General features: G+C 42.4%; 1 protein-coding gene across 1 annotated transcript; it reads left to right on the top strand.

The window, feature by feature from the left end:
- The first annotated feature begins 2,688 nt into the window (after positions 1–2,688).
- On the top strand, positions 2,689–16,455 carry LOC123661663 (MAU2 chromatid cohesion factor homolog). Its single transcript, XM_045596614.1, has 12 exons — positions 2,689–2,934; positions 3,120–3,299; positions 3,895–4,017; positions 5,594–5,722; positions 6,157–6,265; positions 7,366–7,530; positions 7,678–7,857; positions 9,309–9,418; positions 10,226–10,327; positions 10,660–10,763; positions 11,974–12,176; positions 16,271–16,455. Exons 1-12 carry the CDS (start codon positions 2,710–2,712, stop codon positions 16,453–16,455), a joined length of 1,815 nt encoding a protein of 604 aa, XP_045452570.1. The 5' UTR covers positions 2,689–2,709.
- Positions 16,456–17,579: the final 1,124 nt, after the last annotated feature.

Here is a 17,579-nt window from a genome sequence, read left to right as displayed (position 1 = left end):
TATGTGGACGACAGCGCCTACTTCGCGTCGTCGTACCATCACTTCGTCGCCACCAACAAGATCCAACGTCTGCTGGACCTGCTCTCCGAGTGGCTGGATAAGTGGAGGATGGCCGTCAACGTTGGGAAGACGGCCGCTCTGCTTACCGGCGGGTACAAGCCGTGGCGCCAGCTTACTCTCCGAGGCCAGGACGTAGAGTGGAAGACCTCAGTGAGGTATCTGGGGGTCCACATCGACCGGAGGCTGCGCATGGTTCCGACCGTCAACCAGGCGGTCAACCATGCAGCGGCGGCCCGGTCGACGCTCCACTCGGTCTTCACCTCCAGATTACCGACAAGATCCAAGCTGAAGGTCTACGGAGCCTACTTCCGCTCGCGATTGACGTATGCGGCCCCGGCTTGGTACGCCCTCTGCTCGGCGAGCCAGGCCAGACGGCTTCAGGTCCAGCAGAACCGGTGCCTACGTTTGATAGTAGGAGCTCCGAGGTACGTCAGGAACGACGTCATACATAGAGACACCAAGACGCCCACCGTGGAGGAGTATGTGCGTCGCCTCGCACGCGCCATGTTCGCCCGCGCGGACAGGAGCGCGTGCACACACCTCCACGGTATCGCACCGCTTCACGCGAGACCGCCAGACGGACGTCCCCTGCCTCGCGAGCTCCTGCTGTAACCGCCGGTTCCCAACACCGATGTCGGTGGCGACGAAAGTGATGACTGCGACGACGGCTAGGACACCCAGGTTGTAACCGCGGTATCCCCTCGAACTCCAAACAGACAAGATATTCCTCAATAAACTCCTATCAGGCCATAGCCTACTATAATTAGGTACGGCCCTGACACATCGGGTCAAAACACAGATCCCGAGGGCGTAGTCCCTCGGTGATGACAGCCCGGGTGGAGAGGCTATGCCTAAAAGCCCGTACCCGGACAGGCCCGCAGGCCTGTCAGGAAGAGCCATCTCTCTCTCTCTCGCAAGCGCGTTGCCGACCCAATCCACAATCCCCCCAGGAGCTCTGGTCACCTTACTCACCAACAGGAACACAAAACTGCTTGAAAACAGTATTATTTAGCTGTGATCTTCTGTAAGGTCGAGGTACTACTACTCCGTATTTTGAGCAGGAAATTCCTGCTGTGCCCTACCTCAGAATATAATAGGTGGTATTTTTTGTACCAAATGCCAATCTAGAAATACTGAATTCTTACAAAAGTTAAAAAGCTACTTAATTATTTAAATGGAAAATGATAGCGGCAATATGTTAACTCAAGGAATGGTCATAGTTAATCGAGTCGCGAAACCTTTAAATTTCACATTATATCATTTTTTTTTTCGAACTATTAAGTACTATCGGCCTTTACAGGTGGTCGGGTACTGAGACACAGCCTTGAAAATATACCGTATTGTAAATGATCTCATTTTAAAGAGATACTTTCGAGGGGTTTAGCAAGCATTTTTTTAGGTGACAATTTTTTTTTATCTTATGGCTTCCGAAATTTGTTTTAAGGTGAATTGAAAAAATTGTCGATTAAATACGCATTGACTATATCATACACTAGCTAACCCAGCTACGCGTTGCTGTGGCTCAGAGTAAATATATTAGATTGAATCAATGTTTTATTAATTCTTTTGATCAAATTAAATTAATATTTTCTAAATTCGTGATATGATTGGTCAAATTTATTATAAGCATGAAAATACATGTAAAATTGTAAATTCTATATTCAAACGCTCCATCTATAATCTAGAATTAGAAATACGGCGCCATCTACTGGATATCTGTGCAACTTAGATGACAAACCGCCATCTATTAGGATCTTATAGAACTAATCGATAAATAAACAGGTCGTATACTAAACATATAACTTGCAATAACAAATATTGAGAAAATAATTGAGAAAAAACTACCCTATCTCCCAAGTTGGACTAAATTACAGATACTTACAAAATTTCATAAAAATTGGTTTACTAGTTTCGGAGTTTATCGCTAACATACATTGTGACACGAAATTTTTATACTATAATTAGCTGAACCCTGCGCGCGTTGCTACGCTTCTTTTTTTTCTATGGTAGTACTAACTTAGAAATCTTTGTGGGCTCATACACAACACTTGTCTGAAGATCATAACATGATCAAATGCATAGTTTACGATTCTATGAAGGACATACTGATAAACATTCATTTTTATATATGAACTATTTTTGAATATTATTTTACCAGTAGAATACTATGTCATTACATGGTTAATACTAAATAACATAAGGTCAGAAGCTATATTTTTACAGGAGGTAATGGAACAGCCAAAATCGTGTAAAGATGTATCGCTATCGGAAAGCTAGAGCTAGACTGTGATAAGCAATCTACACGGGCGAATCCGTGGGAGGAAAGTTAACTGGAATTTTTTATATCTGTAAGTTTGTATTGTTATATTTTTAATCGGAACGTTATTAGTTATTAGATAAAGAATAATTTTATCTTCAAAACAAAAATAATGGATTTGTGTATAAGATTTTAAGTGATTTATGTGTTATTGTATTTTATAATTAGATTTTAGATAAAAAAGTTTGTAAGTGGATAACGACACGACATAATAAAAATGAATAAATTTATAATTTTACATGATAAAGAAGACACATTCTATATATTATCTGTGCATATTTATGGAAGATTACTAGCTGTCAACACTGCTCCCTCCAAGCAGAAATGTCAAAATGGCGTCAACTCAGGACGCTTGGTATATTTCTTTACTTGGTTTAGCGGAACATTTCCGCACATCAAATCCTCCTGACATAAAAAGTTGTATTCAGTGCCTTCAAGCTGTATTTAATTTCAAACCACCACAGAGGGTCGAGGCTAGAACACATTTACAACTCGGGAATATCCTTTTGACACACACTAAAAACATCGACTTGGCGAGAACGCATTTGGAACAGAGTGTAAGTTTTTTTTTGTTATTTTGTCGCGTATGTGAATTAGTGTGGCACGGTTTAAGCATTACGTATAGGCACCGGCACGTCTCGTATGCTGTCTTCGTCGGTTAGTGTTGGCAATCCATGCGAGAGGTTTCCAATAGAATGTAAACAATGATATCGAAGTGGGTCATATAGTGTTTTTGTTGCAGTGGTGTTTATCTCAGAGTATCAATGGGTTTGACGATGTCAAGTTCGAAGCGGCGAGTGTCCTGGCCGAGCTCTTTGAGCAACAGGGTCAACCGACTCATTCTAAACCTATACTACGAAAGGCTATCGAATTATCGCAGCACAGTGTTTACTGGCACTGCAGGCTAATTTTCCAATTGGCAGTGAGTAATAAAGTTATATTATTTGGCAGTTCTGTTAAAAATACAGCAAAATTGTATAGATAAACTGTAAAGTAAATAACAATTTGCTTATAACAATATTGTGAATTAAAAAAAAAAAAAAATATATATATATAATTTTATATCATTCAATTCAAGAGTTGTAAAATATTTGACAGTATATTTAAACTAGTGGTCACCCAGTGGTCGAAATTCAACCATAATTAATATAAATTATAAGTTTGAAAATTATTAGTCTTCTGGTGTAAAAAATTATGCTACTGTAATAATAAACAAAAGAGTATGAGTGTGTGTGTCAAATACGTGGTATTGTGTGTGATGTTTATTTTCATTAATTTAATGTATTTTTTATGCTTAATTTTAGAAAAAACATTAGCATTCTGCACTCCCTCTCTATATAAACTTATAAGTGTGTGAAATTTCATACTCCTCAGTCTGTGAAATTTTTGTAAAAAGGGGTACAAAGTTTTTGCTTTATGTATTATTATATAGAAGATTATAATAACAAAAATTATTATTAATAGTAGTTAGTGAAGTTCGATGAGTGGAACGAGATTAATGTGATCAATGTTTTTAGCAAATCCACGCAACAGAGAGAGAATATGAAGTGGCTAGCAGTTTACTAGGTGTGGGGGTGGACTACGCACAGATATCTAATGCTGCATACACACGAGTACTGTTTTTGCTCAGTAGGGTAATGGTATGTAAAAACTTTCTTCTTTTCAATGATAAGTATTAATTTTATTTCTGTAAAATTTTGTTTAGTAGTTATAATAGATTTACTTTGTTTCTTCTTAAATAGTATTTTCATTAAAAATTTTAAAATGTATTTTATGTACATGTATAGAAAGCATGAAAAACTATACAAATATAAATTGCACTTATTATTTTTTTATATAAAAACTTATAAATTATTAAATAATTAGAATATTTTTTAACCATTTCTTATAAAGTAAAAAATCTAACATATATTCAAACAAAATTTGTCGGTTGTCATTGCAATCTAATACTCATAGAATTTTGATTTTTTATTGCTTTTGTAAAAATACAAAAATAATTCGAAAAAGCGATCATTTAAGATTAAATGTTATTTATTTCTAACAATTTTAATATTAAATCATAAAGAGTCAATACATGTATTGACTATTTTTAAAGTAAAATTCCTTTACGTATGCTTGACTTAGGAATGAGCTGGTGAATGCGTGACGAGTGTGTTACGAAAAGTGTAATCAAACGGAAGTTGAGAGATATAAGTTAAATGAAGATAGAAAGAGAGAGATTTACATTTCGTATATTACTGTAGAGGCAAGAGAGAGAGGTGCCAGCACACATTTTCTGTCTCTCATAGCCAGAAGTTTTACTTCAGTCGTGTGGTCTAAACACTCGTTTTTTTTTAATTAATAAATGTTATACTTTTAGTAAATTATTATTATTTAATTTCTTTTAGTAATTACTATTATATAATTAGAATAGCTGCGAAAGATGAAAATAAAACGAAGTATATATAATTCGATAAGGCTTTAGATTAGGAACCGTCGAATTATCTAAGCTCAAAATTTGGCTGTTTATTGGCATAATTTTGTTACCAAAAAAAATAACCCTAACCTTTCCAACTTAAAAATGACGGTTCTTAATCTAAAGCCTAGCCATAATTTGTTAATGCTTTTGTGTAATGCATAATTATTTTTCATAGAAACTTTTCATTAGAATAACATACATTTTAATGAAATATTTAAACTAAATTAACTATGAGAAAAGATAAGCTCAAGGAACAATAGTGTTTTCTCCTACGGAGTAGTATTTGATGTGGCTTATGTTGTGTCTAAAATATATGTGTTTCCTATTGAGTATCAAAGAAAACTTTATAGTGGTGTTAGCCAAATTTTAAAGTTGATAGATCAATTTTGCAAACATTGTCTCTGAAAGATTCTACAGGAAAAAATCTAAACTATTTTTATTTTAGAAAATAATTGTCGTTCATCAATCGACGGTCTATTTTACTAAAATCACAATGTTAAAGTAACAGGCAGAAGTAACATGGAACAAATTTAATCTGATATAAATAAATTTTTAAGTTTTTTTTCTCACATGTCCCTAAAAGTAATCTTTATAATATTTTTATAACTTTTTTTTAATAAAATTTTATTTATATATTACTATTATATAAAGTTGTATTGTTTGGAAACATGTATATATTTTAAAATTAAGTAAATTTTTACATAGAGTGCTACAAAATTTCACACTAAAACATTTAAATATTAATTTTTTTATTACAGTTACTATTAATAGACAAAAAGATCCAAGAAGTTCTACCTCTGCTGAACCAGGCAGGACACCTCGTGGAGACGTGGGCGGGGAGCCCGCACCAAAAAGAATACTTAAAAGTTTTCTTCCTAGTATTGCAGGTAGGAAATGAATTTTATTAATAACTCTTCTTCTTCTTCTTTTACTTTGGCTGGCTGAAGGATTTGGCAATATCTGAGTGAAGCTTAGTTTACGTTAAAAGAATTGTTAAGTTTGAACAGAAAACTTTGCTTTGTGTAAGGCTTTGTGGGAGTGTTAGCTTTCTATAATTTTTTTAATTTTCTGTGCATTATTCTTATTTTTTTTCCGCAAAAACCTATTAAAAAGTATTAGAAAAAAAAACAGGAATTGGTTCAGACTTTCTCATGTTTTGCACTAAGCATTTACATACATTTAGATTCATTATTATTTTTATTGATTATTAAACATAATGTAATCAGTATTGATTTTTGGTTTATTATTGTTTTAAAATATAGTAAATAATAAAGTTGAAAAAGTTATGATTTGTTTTGTAGTTTGTTATTTTTTATTACAGGTATGTCATTATTTGATGGCGGGGCAGGTGAAGAGCGTGAAACCGTGTTTGAAGCAGCTCCAACAGAGTATTCAGACTATTATGGCGCCTACATGGCCCGATGATGATGGTTAGTTTATTTTAAACTTTTATAATACCTTACTTAATTGAAAGAAGTGTTTATTTACTTATTTATACTTTATTAATCATAATAATAAGATAGTTTCAAATTGTGTAGTACATTGTCTGACGTATGGTTATTTAGTCATTACTTTCAGAAAACCCAGTAATGAAGGATAAAATTAATGTTGAAGTATTAAAAACAAGTGAAAATCATAACATAGTATAAAATAAAGCCGCTTCGCATTGTCTGTATGCTTAGATCTTTAAAACTATGCCACAGATTTTGATGCGGTTTTCTTTAGTAAATAGATTGACTCCAGAGGAAGGTTTATGTATAGGTGAATATCTTCATCTCATCATCATATCATATCTTCATATCATATCTTCTTCTCTTGTCCAATTAATAATTCTTTTTGCCTCCTTGATAATTTATCCCTACTTAATATCCCACTTCCTATTAATTTTACTTCGCTTTTACACTTCCTTAAAGATCTAAAGGTGTTCCTTACCCTTGCAAAATTTATTAACGCTAACAACATTAAAATTTAATGTATCTATATTCTATAACTATATAATGTCTTCGTGAATTAGAAGTTTATGTATATTTTTATACTCCTTATTGTTATAACACTACAAATATGTGCATTTTCCAGATAACAAAATAATTCAAAATTAAAATTTCAAGTGCGTTTTTTATTTTTATAATAATTTATACTTGACACTGGCAGAATGTCGCTAATGGCGATCGTATGCCAAAAATAAAAGAAGAAGAAGAAGAAGCATAATAGTAAATAGATTGACTCCAGAGGAAGGTTTATGTATAGGTGAATAATATAGTAGAAGAACACCGATTGTTCTTGCGACCGTGCGAAGCCGGAGCGGGTCGCTAGTAGATAATAAAGTAATATATAAAACTATTAAATTGCATACCCTGTTTAAGTAGAGTTATCTATACAACACATTTAGCTATTGTCATACATAGAATACAAAACTTACTAAACGAAGTCTTGTAACGAGTAATATGAGACACTTTTTCTAAATAGAAAATATAAATGTAGTCTGATGGATGTTCTACATAATTAAATATCATAATTTGTGTGTGTGTAGCGGTGTGCGGTAGCGCGGCGGGCGAGTCGTTCGTGTGGCTGTCGCGGCAGCAGCTGTACGTGCTGGTGTACCTCGTCACCGTCATGCACTCGGCGCAGGCCGGCTACATGGACAAGGCGCACAAGTACACCGAGAAGGCGCTGGCGCAGATCGACAAGCTCACCTGTGAGTTAGACTCGTATACTGAAACTGTACGCGCCGGGTACCTCGTCACCGTCACGCAAGTTTAAAAAGTCTCAAAGTGGTAAAGTAAAACAATACAGTAGTAGTGCGTAAGTATACATATACAGTAAAGGCGTGTCATGTTTCCAGCGAGCGAGGAGGGCGGCGAGGCGGGCGGCGCGGGCCCGCGCGGCGGCGCGGTGCTGGCGTGGCGCCTGCGCATGGCGCTGCTGGAGCACGCCGCGCTGTGCCGCCTCGTGGCCGGCGGCAAGGCGCACGCGCTGCACGAGATCGCGCGCGCCGCGCACCTGCTGGCCGCCGCGCCCAGCGGTACGCCCCACGTACTCTCACACACACACTGTCGCCACTCTGTCGTGCGCACGGCGCTGCTGGAGCACGCCGCGCTGTGCCGCCTCGTGGCCGGCGGCAAGGCGCACGCGCTGCACGAGATCGCGCGCGCCGCGCACCTGCTGGCCGCCGCGCCCAGCGGTACGCCCCACGTACTCTCACACACACACTGTCGCCACTCTGTCGTGCGCACGGCGCTGCTGGAGCACGCCGCGCTGTGCCGCCTCGTGGCCGGCGGCAAGGCGCACGCGCTGCACGAGATCGCGCGCGCCGCGCACCTGCTGGCCGCCGCGCCCAGCGGTACGCCCCACGTACTCTCACACACACACTGTCGCCACTCTGTCGTGCGCACGGCGCTGCTGGAGCACGCCGCGCTGTGCCGCCTCGTGGCCGGCGGCAAGGCGCACGCGCTGCACGAGATCGCGCGCGCCGCGCACCTGCTGGCCGCCGCGCCCAGCGGTACGCCCCACGTACTCTCACACACACACTGTCGCCACTCTGTCGTGCGCACGGCGCTGCTGGAGCACGCCGCGCTGTGCCGCCTCGTGGCCGGCGGCAAGGCGCACGCGCTGCACGAGATCGCGCGCGCCGCGCACCTGCTGGCCGCCGCGCCCAGCGGTACGCCCCACGTACTCTCACACACACACTGTCGCCACTCTGTCGTGCGCACGGCGCTGCTGGAGCACGCCGCGCTGTGCCGCCTCGTGGCCGGCGGCAAGGCGCACGCGCTGCACGAGATCGCGCGCGCCGCGCACCTGCTGGCCGCCGCGCCCAGCGGTACGCCCCACGTACTCTCACACACACACTGTCGCCACTCTGTCGTGCGCACGGCGCTGCTGGAGCACGCCGCGCTGTGCCGCCTCGTGGCCGGCGGCAAGGCGCACGCGCTGCACGAGATCGCGCGCGCCGCGCACCTGCTGGCCGCCGCGCCCAGCGGTACGCCCCACGTACTCTCACACACACACTGTCGCCACTCTGTCGTGCGCACGGCGCTGCTGGAGCACGCCGCGCTGTGCCGCCTCGTGGCCGGCGGCAAGGCGCACGCGCTGCACGAGATCGCGCGCGCCGCGCACCTGCTGGCCGCCGCGCCCAGCGGTACGCCCCACGTACTCTCACACACACACTGTCGCCACTCTGTCGTGCGCACGGCGCTGCTGGAGCACGCCGCGCTGTGCCGCCTCGTGGCCGGCGGCAAGCTCACACACACATACAATTGTCATTCTGCCCTGCAGGTCCTTATATACTACATTCTTAATTAAAATATATCTAACTCGACTAACTCTGTGTATACTGATTAATCAGAAAACCGCTGGACCGTTTTTAATTAAAGAATTCTGGTAGGTAGCTTATAGAAATAACAGTTCTACATCGAGTAATAAATCTGTAATCCCTGTAAAATAGTGAACAAATAGTAGTATGATACTTGTCCGCAGCGAGCACGGCGGCCGCGCACACTCCGCAGCTACACTGCCTCCTGGGGCTGTACGCCATGTCCATGAACTGCATGGAAGCGGCCGAGGCGCAGTTCCATACCGCCATACATGTACGTACAAACACTGAAATTGAAATTTACGTAACAGTCGATAATAATTTTTATCATGGTGTTGGAGGCCAAAAAGCTAAATATGGATTTACTCGAGCGTCGTTAGGGTCTACTAGATTATGAAGACAAGATGCTCAAAAGAAAAAAAGTTATAATATGATGTATGCCCTTTAGGCGGTAGGTAGAGTGTATAATAGTTGCACAGAAATAAGTTTTTGAGCGCCTCAGATATCAATAGTAGTTACGCCCTACACGTGTTTCTAATAACGAAAATATATTAATCTGCTGGTTTGATTGATGGGCGTGAGCGTACGAGGGGACGTACACATAATTGTAATACGACGAGAACATCAAGGTGAAGCATCTGTATAGCATAATAACCTGAGGCCCTCAGGTTTTTTAACAAACGATTTATTTTTTACGATGTTGTTTGTTTACTTTACACTTTCAACCCTTTATAAAGGGCTTAAGTATGTCTGAAAGACTTCACAAGAAGGCTATCCCCATTTTGTTATATATACACGCTCGAGTCACTCCCAAAATCCCCTATAGGCATTTATTTATTTTATTTTATTAAAAATTTCCAGAGAGTTAGAATCAATAAGGCCAAATTTTCATAATAAAACTATGTAAAAAATAATTTTAAGTTTCTCTAATTTTTAATGTTAAATAATCAAATTTTGTAAAGTTGACTAGTTTAGAAAATAAACTCCAGATTATGTTATACCTGCATCATCTTTGTAATGTTTATATACACCAATAGATAACTCTTTATAGATAATATTAAAAATATTATTTATTTATTAGATGTCACAAGAAAGGGACCTATGGATGTTTGCGAAACTAAATCTAGCAATTGTATACTTGCGGGGGAGGAGAGATAACGACTTAGCTCAACTAATGGAACAGGTAACATAATTAGTAGTAACATTTCTCTAAATTGATCTTAAACAGCCTAAAAAAGGCCACTTCACCTAGTGAAGGCCTTGTAATAAGAGATTTTATTTTAAATACATTAAAGAAATAACACTTCCTAACTCAACGGCCACCAGTACTATGAAATCCATGCATATATAACTACAATGAGGACTATACAAACGTATATCGAAAATGGCTTTTTTTTTTAATATCTGCACAACAACAAGCTGCAGCGACGACAACGTTAGATACCTCGTTAGGCGTAAGAGTAGAAAGTGCAAAAAATTTACATAAAATTGATTTTAAATATTATAATGTTGTAGGTGAGGCCCGAGGCGTTACCTGCTTATGCTCACGGCCTGCGGGCAGCGTCCTTCTATGTGTTAGGACTGCAGGCGTTCTTCCAGGCGCGATATAACGAGGCGAAGTAAGTAATTTATTTATTTTATTTTATTATAATATTTTATTATTATAATATCTATATAATTCTTATTATATAATTATGACATTAAAAATAAAATAATAAAAAGCCTTTTCTGGTTTTTCTGCAAAAAATTGATAAAAAAACAATTTGCTGCTGGTAAAAAAAAAATTTAAATTATCTATTAATAAAAAGTAGTTGTTTGTGCACCAGAACCCTCTATGAGGTGAAGACATCTTCCAAAGATTGCCATTTAATTCTATCTTGAGCCTTCCTTACCCAGTTAGGCCCTGGTATCTCAACGACGTCATCTGCCCAGCGTGCTAGTGGCCGACCTCTCCTCCTTTTGCCCTCTGGACCTTTGCATGTGGTTACTTGGGATGACCGCCTCGTCCTGCAGTCTGGCGACGTGGCCAACCCATTTCCATTTAAGTTTCTGGGCCAGACTGAGTGCGTCTATAACTTGCGTTTCTTTTCTATTTTTTTATTTTTATCATACTCCATTCCATCCCTCTTTGGCATGTGACTATTAATCTTTTCGCCTTTGTTGGAAACTTCCATGTTTGGCATGCGTAGGTCAATACACATGTCAATCACTTCCTTTTTGAGCTGAATTTGTAGGTCGTTTTTCAGTGTTTCTTTTCGACTCCAGTACTTATTCCAAGTATTTTTGATTCGTCTTTCAATTTCCTTTTCATTACATTTTGGGTCAAACTTATGTTTTCCTAAGTATGAGAACTGGTTGACATACTATGTTTGTCATCTATTGTTATTGGGTTTTGGTTACTATTTGTCAGTTTTTACTTTAGTTTTGCTGTAGTTTATTTCTAGTCCTACTTTTTTGCTTTCTGCATTCAATGTGTTCATCATGTATTCAAGGTTTGAGCTGTTATTAGCAAGTATGACATTACCAACCATCAATTGAGATTTATTTACTGCTATGTTATGTCATGATATGATAAAATGTATCTTCTTTTTTATAAAACTCTGTCGGTTAATAAGCAGCCCACGTGATGGTAAGCAGCTCTGGCCGCCTTACTCACCACAGGAACACAACACTGCCCGAGAGCAGTGTTACTTAGCTGCGATCTTAGGTAAGGTTGAGGTACTTCCCCGGTCAGGCTGCTTCAGATTTTGAGCAGGAGAGCAGGACATGACGTTGCTTTACGGATCCATAATCCGTCAAAACCATATTTATAAGACGTGTCCGCGACAGACGGTACCTGCGGGAGACGCTGAAGATGGCGAACGCCGAGGACCTGAACCGGCTAACGTCGTGCTCGCTGGTGCTGCTGGGGCACATCTTCCTGTCCATCAACAACTCGCGCGAGAGCATGAACATGGTGACGCCGGCCATGCAGCTGGCCAGCAAGATCCCCGACGTGCACGTGCAGCTCTGGGCCTCCGCCATCCTCAAAGGTACGGGCCGCAACGCGCGCCACGTCTCTGCTACACACTCACGTTTGCATAGTACGCACACTTATACACACGAACATTATGTATTTAAAAAATATAGACAAATACAAATACTCTTTATTAGTGTACACTAACAGAAAAAATTCTTACGTCGCAAGGAAAATATAAACATGTACAAAAGGGGGTTTTATCGCAAAAAAAAAAAACGATCTCTTCCAGACAACCTCTAGATTAAAAAGGACATGACAAAGAATTAGACGGCATGGAGGTTTATATACATATATAGACATTATAATCATACACGTAAATATATAACATATATACATATATACATATACGTATTCCATATACAGGCTGTCCGGTAATTAATGGATAACCCTGCAGGTGCTTGTGGGGGGGGGGGGGGCACGGAGCCAACTCGAAGAAATCTATCTGCAACGTCTAGGATTTTTAAAATTTTTTATTTAAGTACGAAATTTGATACCTTTGTTCAAACTTTTGGGCACCACGGCAGCAAATTCAATAATAACGGATTGATTTTTTCTGGAAATAACCTTGGATAATCGGCCTTGCTATCGCGCATCGCAAAATATTTCTACGCAACTGTTTCTTTTTTTCAAATACTTAAAAATAAAAAATAGTGTATTCGATTTTTTTGTGATAAAGTCTGAGCACCTGTGGTATAAAAAAAACGTAGAGGCCTCGGTGGTCCATAGCTTAAAAAACATGCCTACTTCATGAAGTTTCTTAAATGGTAGTACACTCAATTTTTCATTGACAAATTACCGAGTTATTGCTATAGTTCGCGTCATGTAAAAAGAACGCTGGCCCTCAAGCTGTGCAAAGGCGATTTATCGGTCTATTTGGTGGTATGAGGTAGGGCGCGGAGCGTGTGTATCACGCGCCGCATGCTAGCTTGTGTGCTATTGGTTGGATAGTTCGACGTCGATTTAAAATACTATCGCGCACAAAAGTTTTAAATTACGAAATAGATTTACATAGAAAAGTGAGAAAAATTATTTATAACGTATAATTCGCGTCATGTAAAAAGAACGCTGGCTTTCAAGATGCGCAAAGGCAATTTACAGTGTTGCCAACTCTTGAAAAAACTTTTTCCTACTGTCCATTTTTTTGTAAAAGTATCTGAACAAATTTGTAGTCTATTTTTTTGGAACTGTCTTATTTGGTAAACAAACACCTGTCAATCGTAATTCAGGTTTTTTCCGCATTTATCACTCACTTTCACGACACATTAGCTTACGGACCTTTGTAAAAGTCCATTTACTATTTATTTTACTAAAAACAAATATCAATTTATCATTTTAAACACATAGAAACTATTAAAATACGAATTTCGAGAGTTTTGTTTAAAAAAAATGTTATTTTGTAAAGTCATAATTATTATACTTATTTAGTGCGTATTATTTGCACAGGTATTTCTAGTATTTTTTAATGTACCCACCAATAACCATTATAAGAAGCCGCGAGTGAAAGCCTAATTAAAAAATAAAACAGTAGTACTTTCGTGCGCGAGTCAATCGCGCAATCACACCCCCTTAAGTTTCTTTCAGCGTTCTTTTTACATGACGTGAGTTATATCTATATTTCTCTAGCCCTATTTTTCTTATAACAGAAAAAAAGTGTATTTATCACTGGTGACGAAAAGTGCATCAACTACGAAAAGAAAGTACGTAAGAGAATTCTTTAGGTAGTGTAAAGTTAACATCAAGAGAGGACTGCAAAACTACTTGTTGCGGTTTTTTAATAATGAATTGATGATAAAATGTACGCGGTGTTTTTTTGTTTGTGTTCAAAATAATAAATAGCGCTAGATCTCACCCAGCTAGTCCAAGAAGCAACACGAGTACCCGACGTTGACGACCATACACCTAATTGTTTGGACCTTCTGTTGACAACTGACCCAGACCGTTCCTCGGTATCAGTTGCGGCTCCCCTGGGCACATCTGATTACTATGTGGTAAAGTCAGTATCTAACTTTCACCCTCTAGATACCGGTCCTACCGGAACCAGACGTGTGTGGCGATGTAAGTCGGCAGATTGGAATGAGATGCGACACTTTTTTGCATCCTACCCTTGGCGGCGGACTTGCTTCTCTTCCTGTGATCCGTCGAGTTGTGAACAAGAAATATTGGAAGTGATACGTCAGAGGATGGAGTACTTCATTCCATATGCTGATGTATCACTAGATGCCAAGGTTCCTAGGTGGTACAATGCCGAATGTGCCGAAGCTGCAGCCCGTAAGGACTCAGCATTTGCAGCGTGGGCTGAAGCCCGTACCCTTAAATCTCCTAATCGCCAAGTCCTACAAAAGGTTTCTTAAAAAGCTCGTTTCAACCTTATTAATCCTCTGGTGAATCCAGGTGGATCGCTGGCCTTTACTGCAACAAACAAGGCTAACCTTTTAGCAAATCTGTTGGCAGAAAATTCGCTCCTTGATGCAGGTAGTGCCTCACCGCCTAGACATCCACCTTGCGACTCTGTTATGTCAGAACTACGCATTCGCCGAACTGAGGTCTTGAGAGTACTCTGTAATTTGGATGTTAATCAGGCTAGTGGCCCTGACGGGATACCAGCAAGAGTACTTAAAAACTGTGCTCCTGAGTTGTCTCCTATTCTGACGCGCTTGTACCGCCTCTCTCTAAAATCAGCTCAAGTTCCTAAAGCATGGAAGATTGCCAACGTTCAACCTGTACCCGGCTAACTATAGACCTATCGCGATCACCTCCATACTATGTATAAGTTTGTAGCGTGTACTGAATGATAAGCTTCTGGCATACCTCAAGTTGAATGACCTCCTGTCGGACCAGCAATACGGTTTCTGCCGTAACAGGTCCACGGGGGATCTTTTAGTGTACGCCTCGCACATCTGGGGCGAAGCCTTGGATAAGCACGGAGAAGCGCTAGCTGTCTCACTTGACGTATCGAAGGCATTTGACCGTATCTGGCATGAGAGCCTATTGAGCTAGCTTTCAGTTTACGGAATACCCTCTAGCCTGTTTGACTGGATATCAGATTTCCTGAGTGGGCAATCATTTCGGTTGGTCTTAGATGGCTCCTCGTCTGACTTGATGGTGGTTAATGCCGGTGTCCTTCAGGGATCAGTTCTCTCTGCAACTCTTTTCTTGATTCACATTAATGACCTCCTCAGGCCCGGTATCTTTGAATACGCGGCTGACAGCACTGATACGGAGAGATACATGTCCGGTCCCCGTGCTTGTGGGGCCGAAACTCTTGAGCATAGAAATTCTTTGGACGAGCGCATAAATTTGGCTTTGAAAGAAGTGTCCGATTGGGATGGCGCCAACCTAGTCAAATTTAATGCTTCCAAAACGCAAGCGTGTCTTTTCACCGCTAAACGGAGTCCATTCTTACTAACTCCGACTTTCCGGGGTGTATCTGTACCGATCACCGATAGTATTGATCTTCTAAGCATAAATGTCTCGTCTAACCTGAACTTCGGATAATGCATAGAATCCAAAGCAAAAACTGCTGGTAAGAAACTTGATATCCTCAATAAAGTCAGGCAGTACTTCACACCGGAACAGCTTCTTACTCTGTACCAAGCACAAGTTCGATCGTGCATTTAGTACTGCAGCCATTTATGGGCTCTGCCAAGTACCAGCTTGCTACTTTGGATTCTGTGGATCGACGCGCCAGAAGGTGACAAATTGCTGGTTTGTTCTAGACCTCAAAGTCTCGAACATCGGCGCAAGGTGCCAGTTTGTCGACAGGTTATATTTCGGAGAGTGTGCTCTAGAACTATACAATTTGGTTCCGCCATCACCTTTCTACCCACAGAACCGCAAGGCATCGCATGAATCTGCACAGCTGCACGTGGTTGAAATCCCATGATCTCGCACTAAGTGTTTTGCTTCCTCGTTCCTAATACGTACCGCAAAAATTTAGAATGCCCTTCCGGCTTCCGTTTTTCCAACTAAGTTAAGAGTGAAAAGGCATCTTTTAGGCAAGCGCGCACCACCTTAGGCTGCGTCTTCACTTACTTATCAGGTGAGATCGCAGTCAAGCGCTAGTCTATATATTTAAAAAAAATGACAGTATGTACCGTCTACTTGCAGACCTGTACAGACTGGCGGGCGACACGGAGCGTGAGAACGAGGCGTACCAGATGCACTGCAACTTCTCGCAGGCGCTGCTCAAGGACCACTTCCAGGCCACGCAGATGCCGCAGCACGCGCTCGTGCAGTGGACCTCGGGCGCGCCGCCCGCGCTGCCGCCGCCCGCCGCGCCGCATTCCACGTAGTGCGCCGCGGACGCCGGCCGTCTCCTGCGCCCCCGCCGCGTACAGCGCTGCCGCCGCCGCCGCGCCGCACGCCACGTAGTGCGCCGCGGACGCCAGCCGTCTCCTGCGCCCCCGCCGCGTACAGCGCCGCCGCCGCCGCCGCGCCGCACGCCACGTAGTGCGCCGCGGACGCCGGCCGTCTCCTGCGCCCCCGCCGCGTACAGCGCCGCCGCCGCCGCCGCGCCGCACGCCACGTAGTGCGCCGCGGACGCCGGCCGTCTCCTGCGCCCCCGCCGCGTACAGCGCCGCCGCCGCCGCCGCGCCGCACGCCACGTAGTGCGCCGCGGACGCCGGCCGTCTCCTGCGCCCCCGCCGCGTACAGCGCCGCCGCCGCCGCCGCGCCGCACGCCACGTAGTGCGCCGCGGACGCCGGCCGTCTCCTGCGCCCCCGCCGCGTACAGCGCCGCCGCCGCCGCCGCGCCGCACGCCACGTAGTGCGCCGCGGACGCCGGCCGTCTCCTGCGCCCCCGCCGCGTACAGCGCCGCCGCCGCCGCCGCGCCGCACGCCACGTAGTGCGCCGCGGACGCCGGCCGTCCCCTGCGCCCCCGCCGCGCCGCCGTCGCCGGCCCACACCGCGTACAGCGCTGCCGCTTCCGACGACCACTGTGCTGTGAGATTCACTGCGCTACACGGACGGCGCTCGCCCGAGGACGACAGTACCACTCGTACGTTACGGAGCAGTGGCTCGTATTTCGCGAGTGCGACCACATGTGCGATACGTGCGCTCTCGCTTGTCACGGGGAAAAGTGGTTTATGTTGAAAATTTATTTTCAGTTTGACTTTTATTTAGGTAAATTTTTCGTTTCAGTTTATCGATTTAAGAATCAAAAATATTTACTTTCATTAAATTCTATCATATTATGCTTTATCTATTGTCGTCGTATATATCTGCTGTAATTATAATTTTTTATCTCTAAAATTAGAGCTTTTCCCTCTGACGATGAGTTCGCGCGCCAAGTTCGTTGTTTGTTCCGGCTCTCCTACAAATGCTGTCGGGATGTTTTTATGTGATTTGTTTTGGTTAAATACTTAACTAATATATGACGACGCGAATTATTACATATTAAAATATAATAAATCATAG

The sequence above is a fragment of the Melitaea cinxia genome, chromosome 17 (assembly GCF_905220565.1).
Source record: "Melitaea cinxia chromosome 17, ilMelCinx1.1, whole genome shotgun sequence".
NCBI classification, from domain to species: domain Eukaryota; kingdom Metazoa; phylum Arthropoda; class Insecta; order Lepidoptera; family Nymphalidae; genus Melitaea; species Melitaea cinxia.
The sequence above is the reverse complement of the archived record's forward strand: the minus strand, read 5'-3'. Positions and strand labels throughout refer to the sequence as shown.